At 41.8% G+C, this 25,812-nt stretch overlaps 2 protein-coding genes across 2 annotated transcripts in view; one reads left to right on the top strand and one right to left on the bottom strand.

Moving 5' to 3' along the window:
• The window catches only part of GPBP1L1 (GC-rich promoter binding protein 1 like 1), a 32,083-nt gene extending 11,029 nt beyond the window's left edge, over positions 1-21,054 (bottom strand). The window contains exons 1-6 of the mRNA XM_053949960.1: positions 20,947-21,054; positions 5,618-6,502; positions 4,820-4,934; positions 4,400-4,529; positions 3,753-4,036; positions 960-1,032 (exon numbers count right to left, since the gene is read on the bottom strand). Coding sequence (XP_053805935.1) covers positions 960-1,032; positions 3,753-4,036; positions 4,400-4,529; positions 4,820-4,879 — 547 coding nt within the window. The 5' untranslated portion in view covers positions 4,880-4,934; positions 5,618-6,502; positions 20,947-21,054. The remainder of the gene's footprint in view (positions 1-959; positions 1,033-3,752; positions 4,037-4,399; positions 4,530-4,819; positions 4,935-5,617; positions 6,503-20,946) is intronic.
• A 181-nt stretch (positions 21,055-21,235) lies between these two features.
• On the top strand, positions 21,236-25,317 carry TMEM69 (transmembrane protein 69). Its single transcript, XM_053951057.1, has 3 exons — positions 21,236-21,780; positions 22,216-22,276; positions 22,853-25,317. Exons 1-3 carry the CDS (start codon positions 21,557-21,559, stop codon positions 23,567-23,569), a joined length of 1,002 nt encoding a protein of 333 aa, XP_053807032.1. The 5' UTR covers positions 21,236-21,556; the 3' UTR covers positions 23,570-25,317.
• The last annotated feature ends 495 nt before the right edge of the window (positions 25,318-25,812 follow it).

The raw sequence follows: 25,812 nt of genomic DNA, 5'->3' as shown, positions 1-25,812 counted from the left end.
TCTAATGTAAACACAACAGCTCCCTTGATGCTGAAAGGAAAAACCTACACTGACATCAGTTAACAGCCTTGCACCATTCTAGAGAAATCAGAACAGGTATGAGCATTTTTTTGAGCAACCATGGATCAGCTTTGTTAGTTCACTAACACAACAAAATATTTACATAACCTACACCTCAAAAGACACACTGCTTTTACAAACAAGCACAGTTAATGTTTCTGAGGCCAAATAAACACATTTCCAGGAGCATAATTTTAAAAATACTAATAGCATAAACAGATAAAAGCTCCATAATGTTGTCATTAGGTTTTGAGCAGAACAACAGCTACCTGACAAACATGCAAAAAGAATAAAAGCCAACAGTATTGCAAGAAGTGTTTTTGAGTTTCTTTTGCATTTGTACTACTTACAGTATCTAACCCAACTAATCCAACTAGTTATTAACAAATTTGTCTTTAACTGCTAGAATTGGTATCTTGTTTCACTTTTTTTTTTTAAAGGCATAGATTCACAGAGTACATCAGGATCAAAAGCAATGCTGTCCTGAGTTAAAAAAAATCAACTAAGCTCAAACCACAGAACTATGACAGCTTTGCTGTATTTCCACTATGAAGATCCCAAGTCAGGAACTAATGTCTAGTTCATTCCAATCTGCTCTGCCCTTCAAGTGATGTCTGTGTGAAACTGTAACTGCAGCACAACAGGAAGAGAACATAGAACAGTGACATTTCTGCCACTGGCTGGTTTTTTTTATGACAAGACAAGCACAGTTTCAAATAGACAAAAAGGCCAAGAGATTAGGGAAGATTGTGGGATGAAAACAACAAAGGACAGAAAGCAACAAACTGTCTGCTTCACTTAAATCTTTAAAATATTTCTGAGTGAAAAACCCAGCATTTAAACACCAGTTACAATTTTCTGCTCCATCATCAGCATTGTGTACAGTGACCTTTACCTACCCCATACTCCAGAAGGTGTCCCTAAAGGTTTGTTCTGGTTGTTCTGTCTTCCAGCTTCTGGATTCAAAGATGGCTGTAAAAAGACAATGTTAATGAATATAATGTTATATCACATACAACAAAAATATAATCAGTGTTAAAATTTTGTTTCCAGGAACCCAGAGTATGGAGAGATTTCTCTGAATAGCAGCTGAAGTGGAAGAGAGTGCTTTGCCACAAGACATCCAAAAATTGAGTTTGCCTTCTCCTTGGTTTTTGCTGTATTTCCAATGGAACTACAAGTGGGTCCAGGATAACTCCTCTAGTCTTCTACTATAATTATGTAGATTCTACCAACCAGAACATGTATAAAAATATTAGGTATTTGATCAGCAGCTCAAAAAATAAAATAGAATCCATATCATTAGTATATGAAGAATCTATTTTCATTTAATAAGTATTTTAATATAATAATTATGTATGATCTGATTAAAAAAAACACCCCAAAGCAATTCTAGATTCATAATGTAAAGGAATATATTTACTAACAAAAAAAAAGCTACATTTAAATTTGTATCAAACCTCAGAGTCTACTTTTTAGGACAAGAGTGCATGCAGACTCTGTGCTCTCTGCAGACTTACATGGAATTCAGTTTCAGAATTCATCTTGGTGGAACAACTACAGACATGTCCAAGCTCAAAGCAGAGTGAGTAAAATCTAAGCACTCAATGACAAGTGCTCTTGATTAGCTATTCCTCTTCCCCCATCCCAAAAAACCTCAGTTCAAAATACAGCCATCTTTTTCTTCCTTTTAATGAATTCCTCATATGTCAGTTACTATGGTGACAGCATAACTCTCTAATAGTGAGCATCTGAAACAGTAGGTATTTCTGTTCTATAAGAGTAAGGAAAAAATGTCACACCATAGCATAAATTCCCGCCTCAGTCTCCAGAAAGTCCTCTGTTTAAGTGCTTCAATTTTTAACTTTTTTTAAGTTCAGTTTTATAGCAGAGGTGCTCACACTTAGACTAACAGCCTGCTTTGCAGACCTTTCAAGAAAAGTGTTGTCAGCCACACAGGCCTAACAGCTACACACTTAACCACAGCATACATCAGTTTCATCACTATGGCAGAGACAGTACAGGAGTTACTAAACAAAGCTTGCTGCTAGCCAGTGTGTGGTATTACAATCTTAAAAATGAGGGAAGTAATTAGAGAAGAAACAGCCATGTAGTTGGGGAAGGCACTCATCAAGGCATTGAAGAAGAGAATGAAGGACATGGAAGAAAGATTTAGACCAAGATAGACAACAAGAGACTGCACAGTTGCAATCATTGCAATATTTCTAGATTTTGACAGACTTCTGACAGTCAAAAAAACCAGGCTTATAGAAAGCCCGAATTAAAGTATTCTTGAGAAATCAGCTAGTAGAAATCCACACACAAGCTTTATCCCCGCTCTCCAGCTGTTAACCACCCTGTGATGCAGGCTCTTGCTCCAAGCAGCTGAACAAGAGCATGCAATCACTTCCCAGGCCCTTCACTGAAAAAACCCAGCAGCTTAAATCAAACTACCTCCTGTGGCAATTTAAGTGTAGGCTCTGGATTTTAGCTGAAGCAGCTGTGGGTATTCATGTATTTCACTCTGACTCGTAAATTCCTGAGCAGAAGCCATCAAACTGCCACAACAATTTCAGCTGTGAACAGCCTTCCAGAGACAAATGCTGAATAAGACAGCAAAAACCTCATGATGATGATACACACAAGTGTCACATCACCAGAACCTCTCATTACAGGAGGCAGCAAAGGCTTTAGTATTGAAGATGAAGACAGAGGAACTGCATTAGGGGAAGGGACAGAGTTCCCAGAACCTTACAGAGGATATTCTCCTCATTACACTGGTTAAGAGGAGCCAAGAGACAGCAAGAAATAGATGCAGAAAGAAAAACACATGGTCTGATAATATAACACTCTTCAGGGGTCAGGAGAAATAGAATTAAATTGAAAAGAGAAAGCAGAAAAGGTGCACATCTCTCCAAGCATTAGCATTAAGGAAGACACATGGTAAGGATGAAAGCATAAATCCAAGCACTGTTTGATAAAGTTTGAAAAACTAAAGATATTCCAGTAAAAATAGAGCCAGGATGTAAGAGACTATCATACTGATAATACCAGTACCACATGAATCAAAATGCTGAATAAGAATAAAGTTGGTGAACTGGAGATGTTGATGGAAGAAACGGCTCAAGAAAACCTGATCCACAGATTAACAGAGAGAGGAAAACATCTCTGATAATACTGTTCCAGAAGATTCAAGGCAGACGGTGGCAAAAGTCTGAGCATGTCATGAATAAGCTTGGGAAGGTTATCACAAACACCAACACATATCAGAGTGAAGGGGACAGGAAGACTGAAGCAGGCAGGCTGAAGATAAACTGAACAGATGTATTTCTAGGAGCAAAAAAAAGGCTTTGTAAGCAAAGCCATGAAGTCAATACAACTACTCTTCCTCTGTCACCTTACAGGTTTCGCTGAAGACCTGGCTTGAATGTTACAATGCCTTCAGTTCACAATAACCATTTGGCAAAACATATGAGCCAAAACCCATAATCCATCAGGTTTTCAAGTTCTGAGGGCTCTGGGTACCAATCAGCACCCTATCAGTGCCAGAATAATTTTGTTAAATCTGTTGTGTCTCAAACATGGAATGGAATGCAATTCTAGATCCTCATCACCTATCAGTGCTAATGCAAACAAGATCTGAAAAGCCATTTCTCACACCTTCCACTTCTAGTGAGAAGCTACACACTTACAAAGTCTTCCTCCTCAAACTGCAAATGCTCTTTATCTTCCTTCTTCTCTTCCCTGGATTCAACAGGCAGCTTTTCTTGAAAGGCGGAACTTTTCCGGGAATGGAAGTTGCCATTCCAGTGGCGATGAACTCCAGTTCCTCCTCCTCCACGCTGGCTCACACCATCATGGCCCCGTGAGGGACCATGCCAGCCAGGCTGACTGCCAGAAAGCCCAACATGAGCTCCTTTAGAAACACCAGAATCTACAGAATCATGGCGGAGAAGGGATGGCTGATGCCAGCAGTCTAAACAAAAGGAGATAAGGATGCAAATTAAAAAATCAACACAGTATGCAGAATACTGGAAATATCAGGTTGTTTTTCTTGTTGTTCAGCCAGTGCTCACTAAGGAATTGCTGAGCTGAACTTATTAAGTACCATGTGATTATATCAGAAAACAAATCAAGCTACACAATGCACATACAGCTACTATGAAAACCTCTTAAGGCCTGAGCACATTGCAAAGGAGAAGAGAGTAGCACAACTTCCTCATAGGATGCTTTGAAAAAGTACAGTTTGGGAAAATATTTCTGTTCTGCTGAATTCCTCATTCTGTAGAATATTTCAAACTGTTTGCTCTTAGGCTGCATTCTGATCCTTCTTACTCACCTCCCGCAGTTCGGAGGGGCCCATTATTGAAAAATCCATCGGAAGAGTTGTGTCTCCTGCGGCTCACGCCAAAGCGGCCCTCTCCCCGTGGAAGATGCTCTCCATGTTTCTCAAAGGTGGCTGCAGGGGACTGCAGAAAGTAAAGCCATGCAATGAAGAACTCATTTGGACTCTCCAGTAGCCTGTTAGCCCAGCAGTGACATTTTGCTAATTGAAAAAACCACCAACACCCACATTCCTATGTCAGTTTTCAATAGAGCATCCATAACTGAAATTGATTAGCCAGCCACATCAACGAGCCTGGATCTGATCAGAAGGGCTCACAAATCCACCTGTCTCACACAGAGTCCCAGAGAAAGCAACACACTGATCTCACCCATGGTCAGAGCCGTGAAAGGAGCTGATCTGTATTACTCTTACCTTGGTTGACTGTGGTGTTGAGAAGTTAAGCCAGGCAGGAACAAAGTCATGCTGCGCCATTTAGGTCCAGTGTCTCCCTTCAATAAAATGAGGCATCAAACCTCATGGCCAGGCTCTGTAAATGAAAAGAACATTTCCTGTCATCTTATCCAAACTGAAATAATAATACAATTTATCTCTCAAAGTTTGGCCCATATAAATAGGAGGGGGAAAATGCTGAAGTTTTTTGTATTATACTTAAGCATTTTTCTTCTCCTGCTGACTTTGTTCCTCTGACTGAAACAGGTAAGAACTTCAAGAGTCCCAGTTACTTCCTGTTTACAATTAACACACCCATGAGGTTCATGACAGAATGGGTGTGGAGGGGGAAGAAAACAACCAATGGCATAGAAAAGCTATACAAGGCAGATGTAAAAATCAAGACATGACAGAATTTGGGGTACAATCCTTCATTGTTCATTGTCTCCCAGTCTGCAAAGGGGCAATCACTGCATGTTTTATTCCACAGGTTGTAAATCAAATATGACCAACTAGTTCAGAGACATTCAAAGCAGATCAGAGACCTGAAAGACAACAACATGCCAGCTCCTGCACCCCTCTGTTCTTTCCAACATATCACAGCAATTTTTACTGCTCAAAATGATGAACATTGCAGTATTGCTCAGTATAACTGAATTCCACCTTTTTTTTGTGGAAGGTTCTCCCAATTTACCATTTTGCTTTATCTTTCAACTTTAATTTATCTAGAAACAAGTCAACACAGTATAAGCAAAGTAGTAAATACATAGGATCACTTACCCTGAGTTTGGCCTCTGCAGTCCAATGTCCTCAGTTTGTGTGCTTCAGTGACCTCTGGGTTCCTTCCTTCTCCAGAATTCTGGAAGGCCAGCCTTGAGGCAATAGTGCGTCTCGAAGCAGAGCACGAGAGGCCGCACTTCGTGCCAACTGTGCCCTTCACCCCCTCAGCTGCTCATTTTACCCTCTCTTTGCACTCTCACTACAAAAAAAAAGATACCTAAGAAGGTAATTTCTATTTAAAAAAGCCACGCCCACGTTCACCTCATTAAATTTCCTCTGGTCGTGGTAGTACAGAAATCAGCCTTTACATTACAAAAAAGTTTGTCAAGTCTGCATGACAACATTCAGAGCAACATCATGGTCAATACTGAACAGATACACTCAAGGCTGCTGGACAGTTCATGATCTGCAGCAGATCAACCTAAACACTCTGGAAAAAAGATGTTACATAAAAATGTTTGCCCTAAATGCTGAGATCTAAACAAGATGCATCTGCCCAAATGCTCTTAAAATATAAATTTCATTTTTATCACATACATCTGCTAAAAAAAGGTAAAATATTTTTAAAAATGAATGTTAGGCTATACTCTACTCTTCACGTAACTTGGCTAATGCTCCACAGAGCTAAGCACTACTTGATATAAAGCTCAGAAGCAGGCACAAATGTTCTCCCTGTTTTTCACCATTTACATGCTGAAACATAGGTCACATGAACAAAAAAAAGCCAGGTCCAAAAATAATCTCTTCTACTCTATTTTTTGCAGACTGGGTGCTGCTTTTAAAGGGACACAATTAATCCACAAGAGCTTCTTGTTCTACAGTGAAGAGTTCACTTCTGGGTCATAGTCCTCTTCCATCAAAGAGGTGAGACAGGAACTGTCGTCACTGTAAAAAACCAAACACAACTCCATCAATACAAGTGGCATAAATGTGACAAAGTATGACTAAAGAGAAGAACAGAAAGGGAAACTGAGCAACTATAGTGCGAGTGCTAAAAGCTATTTGACCTCTGATCAAAACAAAACCTGAAATAATCTAATTTAAGAGTCCCTGAAAAGAACATTTTTACTTTTAAATGATCACTTCCCAGATTTAGTCAATAAAAGGGCAGCAAAACAAATCAGAATAAAGGGAAGACTGGAGAAATTAATTGCGTGCAGCTGATGAAAGCGATTCCACACTTCATACCAATTTTAAAACCTGCTGCTAAAATGAGACTCTGGGCTGCAGGTAGGCCTGGCCATTCCAAATGCCTCATCTCTACATGCCCACATCATTGCTAACATGCTCCAGTACAGCCAGAGTCCCCTCTCCAGAGGATGATGACAGTAATACAAATGGTAGGTATTCCATTAACTTCTCCATGGAAAATACCACCATCAACACCAAAACTTGAGTTATTCTGCTATGACTTCATTTTTCTTGAACCATCCTACCTAACCAGAAGCAAATAGATAGTTTAGTGATCCTGAAACAGTAACTGAGAAATTTTACTACTGTTTTGATGCCATCAGCTGTTTCATAGGATCCCTTTAGGTGTGCCTTATTATGCTTTTATATTTGACTTATCCAAGTTTGTTTCTTTGTTTGGATACGGTTCCATTCTTTGATCAGTTTTGCTTTTCCCTGTGTATGTTATGTCATTCTTTACTTTAAAAAAAAGTTTTAAAGGTGATTTTGATCAAGGCTCAAAATAAACACACCCTGGGGAACAGTAAAATAATCATCACCTTATATCTTCTGGGTCACCCCTTTAATAAACCCCTTCATTTTTATGTTTTTTTTTTGTTTCTTTCTGGAACTAGATGTCATTGATGTATAGAGGAGTTTGGAGAGATGGAAACACTCCTGCACCTAAGCTCTGAGTCACAATCACATTTCTGCAGACAAAGTAAGAACAAGCAGCCTCACAACACAGCCAAGATGAGGAAAAACCGGAGTGCTCATGGCCACACACAGTATTGACCTGGGAACTTTCTGAGCACCCCACCCCATGCTACAATCTATTGAGCGTCACACACTGCAAACAACTAAAGTTCTAATCTACAGAAGTGTGGTTTTATATTACAGTGTGCATAATGGACATAATGGAACATCTGCTGCAGACAGAACAGACTTCCCACCCTGCTGAACTCTGTACAGGTACAGAACTCCTCCAGATGTGACCTTCTAAGTCTACTACCAAACATTTGAGCAGTAAGTAGAAGATAAAACAGGGACAAAGTCAATGCAGTTGACTACATTTAAACAAGATTCATTACCTTCTGAATAAATATGCTTTTCAGAACAAACTGTATAGCAATTAAGCTATGTCAAGCTATTGATAGAAGTTAAAAAAATTAAGAAGTTGATTTAATGAACCTTGAGAATGGTTCACAGCAATGTGAAAAATGGACCTAAAGAAAGCCCACAGAGAACTGTTCTCTGGATTTAAGGTATCTAAATAAATGAACACCACAGAACTGCAGTTTGGAAGTAAGAACAAGGTTTAGCACAAAATAAAAACACCACAGAAGTACAATACCTAGGTTCCATTTACCAAAAAGGTTCCTAGTACCTTTGGAAAAGGCAAGGGAAAAGCATATCAACAGTTTGTGTTGCTGTGAGTCTTCCCTTTATATTTCAGCACAATCAAAGCAAAGGTGAAACATTTTGTAAAACTCCAACCACCAATTTATAGATGATCTTGCAGGGATTTGGGTCTCCTACGCTGCTATTCTGATATCACTGTTAGTATGAGTGACCAGGGCAGTTCCTTAAGCAGTGCCTAATATGCAAATAGACAGCCTAGGACAACGCCTAGACCTGACTCCAAAATTCAGTAGGGACATACACAACTCTTCAGTCATCGCCTTCCTGGGCACGTCCCAGCACAAACAGAACAACAGATGCCACATTTACATGCAATACTTTTTGCTAAAGTTAGATGAAGTGCTGTAAATTATAGTAGCACTGAAACCCTTCAGTCTCCAGGATTAGCCCACATGCCCCCTTCTCCCACACACTCTGAATCCTGTCCAACAGCACACCTGCAACCTACCTGAGACCACTTCCATAACCTACCACTCTACTGACAACAACATCACAAAATCCTAACGGGAAAGACCCAAAGTCTCTCCATTACCTTCTCTGACAGCAACCTATAATAAATTCTTGAGGAAAAAAGTGCAAGACCAAGAACAAATAGCATCAGGACTCCCAGGATATTTTTCTCAGACTTTTAGGCCAGAGTCTGTATTACCATTTAATACCAGTCAGAGTTCTATGCAAATCTGTTCAGTTGCTTTGTTTTCAGACATATTTATACATTGTTGCCTCCCACATGAGAGTGGGCACAATTTATTGGTGCTTTATGTAGAAGTCAACTTGGAGTTACAAAAAAATACTAGCCTCAATTCAACTGGATATTTTCTTGTGCTACCGAAGTGCCCAACCACATTCTATTCAGTTTTTCATGATACTCAGGATTTTACCCAAGATACATGGACTCATCAAGTCATGTCTCTTCCAAACAAAGGGTATCCATGGAAGCCTTCTGAATACCTCTGATCATCCTTATTAGCCATTACCCTATTCTTTAGGTACACCATCACCAAAACAGCATCAAATGTTCAAGATCTGGGAGCATAGCCCATTTCTACAGTGGCAAAACTGTGCATTCCTAATATCTAACATAGTTATTTTTTCCCCTATTACTACACAGAACTGAAATGACCTTTGACAACTACTCAGTTCTTCTATTATGGCATTTACAGTTCAATCGAACTGATCTCTGCTTCACTATAGAAAACACAAGGACAAAGATCATCAGTAGACACTCCCAATTCCAGAAAAAAAGCAAACAAAAGTGCTTGTCAATGCAAATGTAATTAATTCTCGCTTTCCTTTTAAATGAATTAAAATGTGAATTATTTCTGGTAATACGAATCAGAAATAGAGAAAATAATAGTAATATCACTAAATGAAATGTTCTCTAAAGGCTTACCTCCTTTCAGAACAATGAAATCTGCATTAATGAGCTTTGGTGTAGAAAAAAAAGTTACCTGTCAACTATCCCAAAGTATTATTTCACCCATCAAAATGGGTAAGTCTTTGGTAAGTAATCTAAGTACAAAAAAGAATTAAACTCTGTATTAGCATCTGGGTTCCACTTATTTTTAAAGGTTAATTAGAACTGTTAACAACTTATATTATCACTTTTACATGTAACATTAAAAATGTCTTAACTGTTACATCATAGCAACCTATTTAATTAAGTTTTTGTTGTTCCAAAAGTATTTTTCCCTTGTTAAGTGCCTAAGTTTCACAACTAAATATCACTGTGTCATTTTACATGCAAGTAAAAGTGGTATTTATCACTGAGTCAAACAAAACTGTCAGGTGTTCTTTTATATACCAGATTTTATAGTGTATTTGTCTAAACAAATATTGAAAACTGGCATGAAAACAGAAGGAACATACAAGCACGTTCAATTTAAAGAGATACAGACCACAGTAAGAAATATCTGCAGTCAGAGACAAACCCCCATTTTCACCCTCATTTTCCAATACCCCTTCCATAAAGTTCTTGCTGTACCTCAGTTGAATGGAGTTGCCTGCTTGTTTTCAGCCTTCTGCTTACTTTCATTTCTGCTCCTAACACAGACTTGATCAGACTTAATCTCTAAACCAGAGATTCTATAGCTTTGAATCTCAAGCTGAGCATTTCCCAATGCCTGGCAGTGGGAACCAAGGAGGTGTTCAATATGTAAAGACCTACACTGACCAGAACACGAGCCTAGAGAGATGAGCTACACATCATCAGAGCCACTGAGCTATGAAATTTTTCACTGGAAACAGATCAAGATATTTCAAAAGTCCTAAGAAACAAAACAGATAAGCCTTAGCACTGGTGCATTTTTACTTCCTCTTCCATCTGCTGCCTTGGCCTACAAGGCTGTAAAAGCACAAGAGGAAGCAGTCTCCCCTGAGTTCCAGGCTGCCTGCTGTGCCATGATGTGCTGTTCCAGCCCCTCTCTGGCAACACCTGGAACTAGGGCTTCCAGCCTTCGTCCACATTACGCACTGCAGTGCACATTTCTGAAATGGACACATCTTACAGGGTGCTTTTTCTGCTTCACAGAATCCTGCAAACATCCCCAGCTCCCTTCAGCACTGCTGTCTACCAAGAATCCTATTAATTGCAGCCTCTAATTCAGTTTCTCCTTTCCTGCAACAGCAAATCACGAGAGGTAGAACCTTTAACAGAAAGCCAACATAAAAGTAAACTTTTACCCTTCATTACACATTTATCAATCCAGTTAACAGCAGCTGTAAAAGGTCATAAGGACAACACCTGTCTATTCCTGCCACAGTTTCAGTTCACTGCATTTCTATTACTCTAAATAAGACATGTTTACTTCAAAGAAGTAAAGATTTGTTTTTCTAACCAGCCAAGTCAATGGGGATTTCACTAATATTCCTAAAGATCAGATGTCAGCTGGGTTGCAAAAGCATTCAGAAGCATTAGTGAACAATTTAATGGATGCAGAAGGCAGAACAGAATTTACTTCCCTCATCAGTTTTCTTTCTGTGAAGCTCTTTTAAAGTTATTTAATCAAGCAGATATGCCCAAACATTCAAAACAGACCACTTTCCACTTAGCTGCTTTTCGGAGTAGTGTCACTGAATAGGTGTATGTTACTTTATGATAAGGAATTACTACAATATGTATTCACTAAAATATCTCTTTCTAATAACCTCCAATTCACCCAATACATTAATGGAATTAGGGAGCCACAGCCTGGGGTCCAACTCTGGAAGAGTCAAAAGTATGCTACTGATTTCCTTAAGGATATCAAAAAGCCTCACATGAAATTTCACTATCCTGAAAAAAAAACCCAGACAGAACATTGCTTGGTCTTACATAAACATCTCATTAAGATAATCATATTTGGGCACACAGACTTAAAGAGCATCTAGTTACTGCCCCCCTGCCACAGGCAGACACACCTTCCACTTGACCAGGTGGCTCACTTCCAGTGATGGGGCATCCACAATTTCTCTGGGCAATCTGTGCCAGCAAATTCCATTTATAACATAATTATAAATTCTGATTCAACTTTGCATGCATTATTAGGCCTCACTGAAAAGACACAAGTGCAGCATAACTCATTCAGTTGTAACAACTGGTGAGCCACATCTTCACAAGTTGAGATCATTCACTTCCAGTTTACCAACACAAAGTATCTACAAAAAAACCTTACTTTCCTTTTGCTTTCACTTCCATGAATACAGTTGTCTAGACACACCTTCACTGTGTCTGCACAACTGAAAACCAGCTCCCTTTGGAGAGGACAAACGCAGATGTTCCGGAATGGCACGTACAACTGGTACAGCTCACACACCCGAGGTATTAGGTACCAGAAGAACTATATCCCAGATATGCCACCACCACTTGTTTTTTCCCATTATATCCCACAGTCAGCCCTCCAAAATGACTGCACAGATATAAAGGACAGCCCTATTAATTAAAAATACTGCAAAAAACATTGTTTAAATGGTATCTGGCTGCTGAAAAAAAATTTAGTATGTAAAAATGCAGAGCATCACTCATAACAGGTTTTCTAGAATTATAGAAATATGAGCCCATTTAGAACACTAAATGATGGATTAAAATGTAATCATATACTAAACTAAAATCTTCCAAGATACAGATATTAAATGTTTTAGTGAAAAGCAGCTATTACTGAGAGATTAGCACCTTATTTTTCAAGTTTAAAGCAAATGAATCTATCTTGCAGAGTCATCAAAACTGTTTTGCATTCTAGACAGAACACTGCTATATAAATCTGTATTCCAAGATGAAAACATGCCAGAAGTTTGGTCACAGAAAAGTTCTTCCAGAGTAACAGGCTAGGGGTGGGGGAAAATCATACCAATGGTTACATACCTGACCATTTATACAAACCAGATGACAAACTTAAATGAACTGAAAATAAGTTAAGAATGGTCCAATACAGACACATCTATGTCCTAATCTCCTTTTCTCTACTGACAGTCCTTCAACTGATATCTCACACAGCTCTGCTTCACAAACAACCTGTCCCTTCACATACTTACTTTCCACTTCTCCAAGGTCATGCTGACCCAGTCTTACCTCCTTCAAAACTTCTGGATAAACATATACTCCCACAAAACCACACACTGAACAAAGCCTTAGCAGTCTAGTCTTGTGAACACATACTGAGGTCTAGAGTGCAGGGGGTAAGGAGATGATTTTTTTTCCTTTGTGATAGTAATTAAAGATACAAGGGCATACAAGAATAACAACCAAGTATCAGAGAAAAGTGACTTCTAGGACTGTAAAAAAGATTCTTCACTGAACAAGAAAACACCATTGACAAAAACATCACCTTCAGAAATGCTATTGATTGAATGATACCTGCCCTTCAAGCTTCTGTTGATCCAAGTTTCTGCGAGCAAGGTTACCATACAAAGCCAGCAAACTTGTCTTTGGAAGCAAGTTGTACTTCACTCAAAAGCCCAAAGCACATTTTGGAAAAGGCAGCATCTGGGGAACCTGTACAGAAGCCTGTGTAAGACGATAAGCCTCTGGCCCTCAGCCAGCAAGTGTGATACATCAAAAATGAACCCTTCCAAGGGGTTTTCATGAGTTCACTCCTCAAAGCAGCAAGAATACCAAGATAAAGCCATTTAAAACATGTAAAATCTAAAAGGCTCAAATTCTCTAAGCACAGGATAGGAAAGCACAGAGTTTCTAGGTATTATGCCTACCACCAGTTATTCCTGGGTGTTTCATACTGGGCAGCCACTGGCAATGTTGTCATCCCTTATACCTCTCTTATGCCTGTGAAGATTCCAGTGCCCCATTAACTGTCTTTAGTAGTGTTTATGTTAGAGAACTGTGGTATTTACCTGAAATATTAAAACCTGTTTACTGCTCTACTCTGCTGCAGGGAGTAGGGTTTGAGGGACTATACACCTCTCTTAAACAAGTGCATCTATTGACACTACTGATACAAACCAAAGAAACACATTTTAAATAGCATTAGGCTTTAAATGTGAACAATGCTCTGAACTTTCAAACAGCTTTAGCATTTTATGGAATAAAGTATTTCAAATCTGCAGAAGATATTCTACTATTTTAATCAAATCCAAAGGTCTTTTTAGCTCTTTAAGGAATAAAATCAAACATCTATTTTGTACTGCACTTTGATCTACAGTCGTTTTGCAAGTGAATCAAGGTAAGGCTCTGTTCTGCCCAGAAGCTTGCACAGCACAGCACCTTGTCATGGATGCCTTTAAGGTACCACTCTTGTCCCCAAACCCTCATGACAGAATGAGAGAAAGGGCAATGAAGAGCCCATCTGTGCAGTCTGCCCAAAGCCTTAAGGAACAAAGTCACTTCTACTGCACAGCAGCACACACCAGGATAATGTTCTCCATCATCAGGAAAGAATTGCAAATATGTAATTACTGGCTTATCCCCACTGTATGCTACATACATCCTGCCTACCTGTCTTCCAGAAATGTGGATGAAGCCTAAGCTGAAGTTAAGTAAGTAGTTCTCCAGCACCTTAAAAAAAATGGGATGGGTATTTCCCACTAAGGGTATTTTATAAACCAGTAGTTTACCAGGGTTATTATTGCTACTATAGCACATTTACATTTAAATATATTCTGTTTGGAGTGGAGAAAAACACATTTCTTTTGGAAAAGAGCCTCAAATGCAACCAGACTATTTATCAAATATTTGTGTCAAGGCAATAGAGACTACAAATCAAGTAGAGGGAAGTACAGATCTGCATTCCAGATGAAGGATAAGCAAGTAGAAGGCATGTCATTTGCAAAGAGGAAGAATTGAAAGTCAACAAAACAGAGGACATTCAGAAATAAGAAACCATTCCTCTAACCAGTACGGGACTAATTCTTCCCCTCAATACCATTGCCTGGGTCTACAAGACCAGTACTACAAACTGGGAAGGGAGGTGCATTCCAGTTATAGGTACTTCCCCTAAAGACAACCTGCCAAGACTGAGGGACAGCTCATACCTCTGCCCCTCCCTGCATCTGGATTATTTCCAAACCCTTGTACATCAAGACCAGGACAATATGATCAAACTCCACATTTGTCTGTATCTAGGACATGACAAAGACATGTTCACTCAGCACTTTTCAGCATGTGTACAACACCTGCATTACAGTTTGTAAAGTTTACATTGTCTGCAATGGTTTTCATTTCACTGGCTTAACATTTTCAGGACTTTCTCTGATTGAGAAAGTATTAACAAACATCAGTGCAGAAAAGTCACTGAAGACAAGTTTAAAACAACTCTTACACATAAAAAATAAATTGCAAAAGTAATATATATTCTACTAATTTGGTCTTGGCTTAAAAAAAAAAAAAAAAAGGGGGAAAAAGTCATCTCTAGTCCTGTGATCTAATGATTTGCTGCAGCTGGGACATATATCCTCTTTGCATGTTCAGTGTTTTCCTGGAGTTCTGTCTATGATCTAGTCCATGAAACTGAGTTAAAATCAAGTGAGGAGTTATGGACAAAATGGTGTCCAGCTGGTTTGGACTTTGTCTTTAGATCTAGAAGAGAATTATTGCGCTGTTCTTCTCCAGGTAATCTATGCAGGCCAAGACTAAAACACTGTCATTCTTCTATCCTAGTGTCCTACAATAAATTAGGGAATATAAGCAAAACATCTGTGTGTCGGGGAAAAAAATCTTCATATATTGTATGGTTAAAGACCTTATCCAGAGATTTAAAAGAATTTAGCTCTACTCTCTTCCATCAGATGTCTTTCAACTAAGCAATATTCCCCCCTTCACCAATTTGTATAGTGATCTTCAGCCTGCAGAGGTCCAAAAATTAATCCTAAAATGTCTCATGAAGTATCAGAGAAACGAGTTTGTTATCAGCAGGCTGGAATTCATTATGCAGCTAATATGTACCCCCACTGGAATATTTTTTTGGAAGCTGTAAATGAAACCAGATTAGCACACCAGCATTCTCCAGTGTATCCCTACAATCTGTTTTGGTTATTCATGGCTTGAAAGCCTGTCCCTACATCTCACACCTCACCTGAACATATTCTGCTGCAATTTCAACTCATAACTGCTTGTTTTATTCATGATGGATGTGGAAACTTGACTAAACTCTCCTTGCAGATACGTTTTAAGAAATATTTTCTTCAGACCAAAACTTCAGTACTCCCTGACTAAAAGGCAACTTTAACAGGTATTGTGTTTTTTTTTTTTTTTTTTGCAGGGGGGGAAGTCCCACAGACCACCCTGTATCCCAGCACTGTTTGGCAGCAGAAAAAGGATGTACTATCACATTCTGGGATCAAATATATCCATGCTTAAAAAAAAAAAAAAAAACAACCAAACAACCAACCCACCCTCAACCAGTCAAATTTTACTGGCAAAGATCAAGCTTTCAAGTTCAAAGCATCAGTGATGAAAAAACTGATGTGACCCACCTACCAAGTGTGACAGCTCACAGGCAGTGACAGGATGTCTGAGCTGCCTCCCAGTTATACCTGCAGGTAACTTTTTAAAGCTGCTTTATATATCACCTGCTTATGTCTGATGAAACATGATGTATAAAACCATTGTAGAGCTAACCAATCCATTTTTCCCCAATCCCTAATTATGGTTTCTCTTTCAGACTTCATTATTTTCTTTACAGATCTTGTTACACAGCCATAACTTTTTCAAATATCACATTATCCCAAACTGAACAAGACAGTCCCTGCTGAAGACCTATTACTCCTCAGCAGAACAGAGAAACTGCTTCATTGCCTTATTTAAAATGCTTCTGTATGTTCCAGTATGACAAATGAATTTTCATGACAGTGATGCTGCTGAGTCATGATAATTTAGGAACCATTACAACCCCCAGGATACTCCCCCACAGAACTGTTTCCCTACCAGCTGCTACTTGTCTGTGTAGGCAATATACCAAAACACAGTAATTTGAACCCATCTACACCAAAATGGCTGAATCCAAAGCTATTGTTTTCAGACCATTTACTGAATTTGTTAGGATCACATTATCTGTGTGTTCAGTAAGAACATTATTGCAATATAGGGAAGTGAAACCACCAAAAAGGACATGACACAGGACAGACTTCCTGATGTGACCGCTCTTCCCTTGGACATACCCAAGTCTTGCCTTTTTTCTATATGTTGCAAGGGAAAATGCTCCTCAACTCTTCAGCATTCTGGAACTTTTCCCACCCCCACGGGCTATCACCTCCCTAAATACTAGAGGATACATTCCAGAAGGCCCAGTCACTCTGAAGACACTGAAGTTATCATTAACCCATTTCTCTACTTTTAACTGGAGTTCAAGGTAGAGGAAAGACAGTTTTCCCAAATTAACAGTCAAGATCATAACACGTTCAATATTTTCAGGATGAGAAATCCTTGCTGAGTTTTTTTTAAGATTAACATCAAAGGTCTTTTCAGATCATCTCACGTGAGTCTGATTAATCCCTTGATGATGGATGACGCATTGTAACACAATGGCAAAACACTCCTCTCTGCTGAAAGGCTGGAGACCTGTTGTAATCTTAACCATACACCTTCACCAGCAACTTTGTGAATACCAATAATTTCTGTGCCCAGAATAATACCATGTGCCTCCCTGGCAGACTCAGTCCTTTATTTACAAGGTAATTGTTCTTCATAAACTGAAGATGACAAAATTCCAAGAGAGGGCCACTCATTGCCACATACTCTGTATGTTGCAAATATGCTATGGGGAGGGGGTCACACAGATATCCAGAACCTAGAAGAGACACCAAAAATAAAACTTAAATTAAAATTTCTAATTTCTTCCTGTATTGAAAAAAAGGTGATTCTTAAAACCAGGGACATTTAGACAACATTATACACATACTTTCTTATCAAGTTCCACTAACATCACACCACAGAGCTGTGGTGTGGAGGATAAAACTGCAAAACACCAAACTGGAAATGATCACAAGATTAAAGGAGAAAACAAATCAATGCTGGCATTTTTGCTAGAATGTCTGTAAGTCCTAGAACTTCAGTTGCTCCTGGCGAACTCCCTAATGTACAACAGTCCCTGAGGCACAAGGTCACATGCTGTAAAATATTTCTTTCTGAGCATCATTTATTGCAGAAAACCTCAGTTATGTTTGGCTGCACTGGTTCAAAGCATTTTTGTTAAGCCAGACCTTGGAAGTGCAACTATTTCAGATTAGTCATATTATAGAACTGCATACACCAACACTTTGCAAAACTGTTTGCTGTTTAATAATAGAAAGGTCTAAGTAGTATCAAGTGTGAAAATTCTGACTTTCAAAGACCAGCTAGAGAAGAAGTTGCACACTTCAATCAAGAATTTCCAGTTTGGAGTGATACAGCCTGATCACTAATATGTATGATCAATTAAGCCAAAATGCTTCCCTCCCTGCTTACTGTCACGCTCACAGGCCTAACCTAGAACTTCTAGGTCTGCCCAGTGTTTGCACATACATAGGGCAGTGGACACTTAGCCACTATCAATCTCTACACCTAAATCCACTCCCAAAACCACAGATTTATCTTCTGACCGTACAGTAACTCATTAAAGTTTGGCACATTTTCACAGGAACATATAAAGTTACAGTACACAAATTAAACAACATCCTGGCTTTCATGAAGTATTCTGAGCAGGACCATGTTTCTGCCAACTTCACTGCTTTTCATCAAATCTGACGAGCAAAGAGAACATGAACTTCAATTCCTCTTGCTGAAACAAAAGGCACACATGATTTAGTTGGCATCCTGGTCACTACGTAAGTGAGAGTAAAATGTCTACTTACATTGTTGAATTTGCAGAACCAAAACTAAACCACTCCTGCCTCTACAACTAAATTAACATAAAACTTAAAAATCCCAGACAAACTTCCTGTTATACACACTACCTCATCAAGTGTAAAATCCAGTGTAAGTATGACCTATCCCTGGATAAGCTACAGCAACAGTCACCCCCTGGTTTCTATGGAGCTGTAAGGAAAAGCTGTGTCCATGCAAGCACAGCCGCACTCGGCAGGAGAGAGGTGCTTTAAAGCTTCAGCTCTACTGAACAGAGTCAACCCTTTTCCAAATCTCTTCGTACAGACAAACAAACAAAGCACACCCTGGAGTACACTTCACAGCTAAGTCAATCCAGCAGTTACACAACTAACTTCAAACAACTTGTAACACTGGGGGGGGAAGGTAACTTTAACTCCTGAGCCAATAGATTTTCTTCACTTTGTAAAGGCAAGAACTACATTATCTGACATCCCACACTCCTGAAGAAATTCACAGATCTAACCACAGCATTTTTTTTGTATTAAAATAAAGATCCCACAACTCCTGAAACACTGTTTCCATTTAATGAAAATACTAGTGAATATTATTTTTCCTGTAATGACTTAATTTCCTAATTTAAAACAGGAACATCAAGATTCAGTAACACCATGCAGCAGTCACATATTTGAAACAAGGTGACCATACCCTGTAATATTCTCAAAGTGAAGATGTTTTTCTAACATTCAGAAAGTATGCACTTCCATCTGATTTGTTGTATTTCACATCTGCACTCTGCTCCTCATATTTCTGAGACACTGCAGAAAAACCAGGATTTGTGTTTTTTTTTAAATGCCATCTGTTCCCTGCATATTTTCACTTTAGGTCCTCGTATGATATCTGCAATGGAAACTTCTGTGTCATATAGGATTAAGGCTATAAACCAGATGAATATAAAATGCAGAGGGGTTGCTGCACTTCACTACAAACAGTTGGAAAAAAAAAACCCAACACCATAAGGAAGTATCACCTGAAGCCTTTCTATTCTAAATACAAAACTTTTAGTAAGTTCTTAAAGGGACTTTCCTCCAGAAATGATGTGAAAGAGCGCAAGGAAAAGCTGTTCCTCTTAAATCTGGGAATTTTATTTGTTCCTACCACTGCTCTACACCTGTTTTCTTCCCGAGCCAGAAACTGGAAGTTTGAGATACCAGTCTCCAAATGGATAAGCTTTACAGGGAACCTTTCACTGAAATACCAGCCATCTTCATTCATGAAGTAACATTTGCATAAGCTTTTTTCATAACCACCTAACATTTTTATAGAAGCAATGTCAACTCTACAGTAAACTCAGCTCTGATGGCGCTCCAATTATCTCAGCTGTTATCTCCATTCCCCCTCTTTGCTATTTCCACACTTTGCTCAGGCACTTGCAACGTTTCAGAGTATTATCAACATTACTAACACTTGTGTCACTCACAGCTCGGGGGCGGGGAAAGGCAGGCTGACCTACCTGGTCATGGTAATATAAAAAGATCTTTAAGCAACACTCTTAAACCATTCCACCATTACTTGTAAGAATTTAAATAGCTACTGTTCTTCTAGAGCTGTTTAAAAACTCGTAACTTGTGCAGACACCTACTGACTGCTCTAAAATCGTTCGAAAACAGCTGGTTACTAAACTGAACTGAATTCAAAGTCTTAAATGGATATTAGAAACGCTAGGCGCGTTCTGACCAAGTCCAGCCCCAGCCCTTTAAGTCAAATCACACAAGACCTTAGGCCAAAGGGGCATCAAACACACCGGACACACGGAAATAACTTTGACGCCCGAAAGAGCCGCCTCACGCTCGGGCCAGGCGCTCTTTCCCTACGAGCAGACACCGAGCGGCACCTGACAAGTTCCCCAGGCTCGCTGGCAGCGGGCAGAGCGAGCCGAGCCCCGGCTGCCCGCAGCCCACGTGTCACTGCCGGGCGCCGACCGCCCCTTCCCGCCGGGGGCAGCCGGGAAGCGCGGCCCGGGAGGAGCCGAAGGGGAACGGCCGGGCCGCCCGGTTTCGTTTCCAGCCTACAGCGGGGTCGCCCCCGCCCGGCCCCCGGGACTCACCCGCCGCCCCGGTCCGCACCCCCCCCCCCCCCGCCTCGCCCCGCTCACGGACGGCCCCATGACAGGAGCTCAGCTCCGGCAGTGTCAGCGCTACGAACTTCCCGGCTGAACAGGAAACAATAACCCGCAGAGCCCCGGCCCCCGCCGCCCACCCCGGCCCGGCCCTGCCCGCGGGGACCTCGCGCTGCCCCCCCACGGAGCCGCCGCGGCCGCGGGACCGAGCGCGGAGGGGGGGGGGGGGGGGGGCCCGGCCTGGTGGGAGGCCGCTCCCGGGCCGCACCGAACCCGCGGTGCCGCGGGGGGCGGCGGGGCGGGCCTGGGGGCGGCAGGGGCCGAGTGAAGACGGAGGGGGCGCGGGGGGCGCTAGGGGCGCGGAGGGGGCGGCGCGGGGGCCGCACTCACCGGGCGGGCCCTGGCGCGGCTCCGGCGGCCCCACAACCATAACAAAGCTCTGCCCAAAATGGCCGCCCAGCCCTGCCCGGCCGGGGGCCGGAGGGGGCGGGGCCCGCGCGCGCGCGGGGCGGGGCCGAGCACGCGGAAGGAACACGCCCCCCCCCCGGCTCCCCCTCCCTGCCCCCGCCCCGGCCCCCGCGCCTCCAGCCCCACCAATCAGAGGCCGTGGCTCGCGCCGCCCCCGGCACCGCCTGTCGGAAGCAGCCGCAGACTACGCGTCCCAGAAGGTTACCCGCCATCTCCGCCGTGCAGATGGGCGGGCGGCGCGCCGCAGGGCGGTTGGGATATGTAGTCCGCCTGTGAAAGGCTTGCCCGATGCGGTGATGCCGGAAGCCAGAAAGCAGGAACGGCTGCACAGCTCCCCAGGAGAGGTTCTGTCCCACGGGCAGGGTGTCACTCCTCTGCCAGACCGGCTGCGGTCCTCGGGCTGAGAGTGACCGGCGCTGCCGCCCCCGGTATCGGCTCGGTGGACCCTTCCGCGGCCCGGCGGAGCACGATAGGTCGCGCAGGTTCCAGCCCGGACCGGTGGCGCTAGGCACCGGGCGCCGTCGGAGCGCTTATGAGGGCACCGGAAGCCGCCAGAGCTGGCGGGTCCGGGGGTGGCAGCGCACGGTCAGTCCTGCCCGGTCGGCAGAGCGGCGCCTCCGCCCTCTGTACGTACATTCTCCGTTCCCTTCGCCCTCCGGCAGGACAGTGTGGCTGCCGGAGCCGCCTTTCTCTCCCAGCGCAGCAGGACCGGGAACTGCGGAGTCAAATCCAGGGCGAGCCTCCCACCTTCCCCCGGTGAGTGTCGTACCCCGGCAGGGAGCTTACCTGCAGCTTGCATGGGATGGCTTTTCTGCTCCTTTTTTTATTAATGATCGCTTTTCCTGCGTGTGAGGAAGTGCTCCTTTATAAGTTTTGTGAAGCCACTTATCCCTTGAAGAGGAGATGATCCATGAACTGGAAGCCATCACCTGTTCCCTGATACTCAGTTTTTTAACTGGAAATTGTTCTTGCAACACTCAATACAACTTTAGAATTTCAGCTCATAGAGCTGCTTGAAATTAAGTATTCTGCAGTGGGCAAGTACTGATTGAATACATATGTTATGTATATATATATATTTAAAAATATGACTCTTGTACTTGATAAGTGCAGACTGTGACTAAACTTTGAGCATCAGACCCCTCAGTGATTCATCGGTTTCAGACCTTCTTCTGAATCTTTCTGTTTTAGGGCATTGACAAAACAAATGTTTCCTCTCATACAACGATGCTGCTTCAACACACCTTTCAAAGTAAGTTACTGAAGGATTTTTTTTTCTGATTTTATTTAAAAGTAAAATAGCAAAAGATAGGACTTGCAGCTTTGAAAAAAAAAGGTGGCTTCCAAGTTGGAGTGTGTCACTCAGCTTTTCTGGAATAGTTCATCATTTCTACAGCACTTTTAGGCAAAGCTATTTCTTTTATCAAATCAAGTTTTATTGTCTCAAAGTTTTTTTTCCTATCGCTTCTTGATGGAGTAGTGAGGGGACAGTAGCTGGTTTCATCCTGCTTCTATATGAAACTATTTTATATTTTACTCTGAGAAGGACTGATATGTCTTCAAAGTGCCTAGAGAGTGTGTGGGGAGGGGTAGGTGGGCACTGAGTGAGCTTTGCGTGTGCACTCTGCAGAGCCCAGTTGCTCTTCATCAGCTGCATTGGGTGCCTTCATTAGTTCAGTTAAAACCACTTGAAATTCAAAAGCAGAGACAGCTGTGGTGTGACCTGACCTGGAAAACCACTTGGTACAATATTCAGGAGCTTGTTTAGGTACCTGCAGGTCTGTAAGCCTGCACTGTGCAGTGTTCAGAAGAGGTTTTGTGCTTGCAGCTGCAGAAGTTACCTGGTGCCAGTCTGCTGCTCCATGGGAAGAATAAGACAACCTGCTCCTCCTTGGCCCTCCAGCTGCAGAGAGATGCACGTCCTCTCTCCACACCTCCGAGCCTCAAACCAGCATCAGTTTACACAACCCAGCTCCGGGCTTTCCACACCTCTCTCCCCGTCTCCACGAAGAAACCCCCTGCAGAACGTGAGGCACAACCACAAGAAGGCCTGGGATCACTGAAGGATTGTCCCAAGCCAGCCCTTTACTTAAGCCTGGGGGGGCTCATTCCGTTTGTGGCTGTTCCGCTGGCCATGGCCACGCAGGGGACCTACTGCCCAGAGCTGGCCTTTGCTCAGGTTGCCTACGGTGCTGCCACAGCCTCGTTCCTGGGGGGGATGAGGTGGGGCTTCGCTCTCCCAGAAAACAGCCCAGCCAAGCCAGACTGGCTGAACCTGGCTAACGGCACAGTTCCTGCTCTGCTGGCCTGCCAAGCCTTGCTTTTCAAAGATGTCACTCAGGGAGCAGTCGCGCTCACGGTGGCCTTAGGGGTAGCGCTGCATTATGACACTTCCCTTCTTCCTCCCTACCCCAGGTGGTTTAAAATACTGAGGGTAGTGGGAACAGTGGTGATGATATTATCCCTGTTGGCCACTGTTGCACTGAAAGCTTTCTTAGAAGGGGAGCAAAGTGATGATAGAAAAATACAGCAGAACATAAATTAATAAATCCTTAAGGAAAAGCTGTTACCTGCTAATAAGGTATTTGTATGGAGTTCCAGGAGAAATAAAGACTGATTTGTGCTTAGAAGTCGTATGACAGCAGGGATCAAGATGCTTATGCTTGAAGCAAAATTATTTTCCAACTGATTTTGAAGCTAGTTCAGGAGGGAAGTATTGTAAATAGCAATTACTTCCAAGGCAAGCATGAGTCTGTCCTTATCTGTAGAACAAAGAATCACTCCTGAATGAGATGTTGCTGCTCTAGGAATTTAGAATGGAGATTCAAAATGACATGGGTATGAATTACTCTGTGCTGAACTATGAGAGCATTCCATGACTATTCATGACTATGACTAACATTTCAAACTGTGAAAGTTTGACTGTAATGTGTGATCATGTTCTGAGGTGGGGAAAACAACATAACAAGGTGAAAACAGTTCTAGTTTGGTGTTCAAAGAAGTAGCAGAGCATTATGCAGAAGCACATTCTTCTCAATTGCTGTGTTGTGAAACAAGACTCTTATTTCACTCCTATTTTCAGAGGAGGTGCTGAAAACCACAGAATCACAGAATGGTTTGGGTCAGAAAGGGCCTGAAAGATCCTCTCATTCTAATCCCCTGCTGTACACAGGGACACCTTCCACCAGATCAGGCTGCTCAAAGCCCCATCACAGCCTGAACCCTTCCAGGGACGCTGTGTGAGGAAGTGCTCAGTGCGGTGGCAGGTAAGAAAGGACAGGTGAGGTTGGTTTGCAGTGGCAAGCCAGGGTTAGCACTCACCTTAAATGTGTCATTCAGCTGCTGTGCTGGAGTGGGGAAAAGCTGAAGAGGAAGCTTTGTATGGCTGACAAGGTGCTACAGGAGATTGAAGGTCAAATTCCTGCTCAGGCTTACTGAATTTAAAAAGGCTATTTGGGCCACCTGTTCCTAGGTTTTCTTTGGATTTAGGGCTGCCTGGCAAAGGAAGCTGTGTGCAACACAGCCACACAGATCTGCCATACTCTTAAATTAAAGGACTGTCAACTTATGCTGTGACACAAGGACTCAAGTGCTGGCACTAAGGGAGCAGATAATGGGACTGAAAGTACCTTCTGTCTTCTCCCTCCTAAGAATCCATACATTTGGACAGGTACCAATGGGCTTGTATGTAGCCTGCAAACCCTCCATGATGGGGCTATTACTGAAACCACTGCAGAAGCATATGCTCTCTGTACTTGATTCTTCTTAGTACATCATTTAGTAGAAGATACAACCTAAGTCACATGGATTTTCTTTTTTGTGTCAGCTACCTCAGGAAACCTATGAAATGGGATGTGGGCATATTTCTTGTAAGCTTTTTATCAGTAGTATTTAAGTACAGTGTAAGATGCAGGAAGAAAGCTGAAAATTACATCCACGTGGTCTTAGGACCAGATAATCCTCATAGTTCTGTTAAAGCACTATTCTTCATTGTTGTTCTACACCAAATAAAGCACATGTTATCCCTTAAAATTTGTTACCTGTTCGTTCTCCGAAGAACAGATGTTTGAGAAACCTGCCTGTCCTGGAGAGGGAACCATCTTGTATGATGCTGCTGAAACAGCAGCTCTGTACATCAGCCTCTCCCTTTTGCAATCTGTTAACATTTGTATGTTAAACAACTTATTAAGCAGTTATGGGTATCAGTTGCTCTATGCTGAACTATGAAAGTACCCTATTAAACAATATATTTCAGAGCTTTCTGAACATAAAGGAAATAAAATTGAGTTTGTGAATGAAAATGATTTTTCTATTCTTTTTTACTTAGACATGGCATCTTTTAAGATGGGTCCAGAGAATAGTCCTGTTTTTGTCTTGATTAGGTAAAAGAGGTGCTGATGATCAGAGACCATAATCAACCAGCTTCAAAGTTTCATTCAAACACGACAGAATCAGTTACAAAACCTGGAGAAGGTAACTTCAGACAACTGTAGATTCTCTCAAGCTCCATTAAACCAGAAAGTTTACAGGTAGGGATCAGAAGTAAACCTGTAGGTCCCACACTAATAAAATACAGCTAAGGTAGTGTTTCTCAAATGATTCCAAGAGGGATCCTGAAATGCAAAGAAGAAAGACTTAAGAAATATTACCTGTAATTTCATCCCACAGAGGGCTGAACAGAGCTGGCAAGACAGTCAGACTCCCAAGAAGTCTGAGTGATTTTACACTGAGAAGAGAAATACATGAGTATTTTACTACAGAAGCCTGTTACTTCCACCACTCAAATAG

Source organism: Vidua chalybeata, chromosome 9 (genome assembly GCF_026979565.1).
Source record: "Vidua chalybeata isolate OUT-0048 chromosome 9, bVidCha1 merged haplotype, whole genome shotgun sequence".
Taxonomy (NCBI): Eukaryota; Metazoa; Chordata; class Aves; order Passeriformes; family Viduidae; genus Vidua; species Vidua chalybeata.
The sequence above is the reverse complement of the archived record's forward strand: the minus strand, read 5'-3'. Positions and strand labels throughout refer to the sequence as shown.

Excerpts from the sequence above, each read along its gene's own strand:
- TMEM69 (XM_053951057.1), top strand. The coding sequence starts at position 21,557 with ATGAGGGCACCGGAAGCCGCCAGAGCTGGCGGGTCCGGGGGTGGCAGC. Across the intron at positions 21,781-22,215 it reads GAGCCTCCCACCTTCCCCCG|GGCATTGACAAAACAAATGT; the intron begins GTGAGTGTCGTA and ends TTTCTGTTTTAG. Across the intron at positions 22,277-22,852 it reads GCTTCAACACACCTTTCAAA|CTGCAGAAGTTACCTGGTGC; the intron begins GTAAGTTACTGA and ends TTGTGCTTGCAG.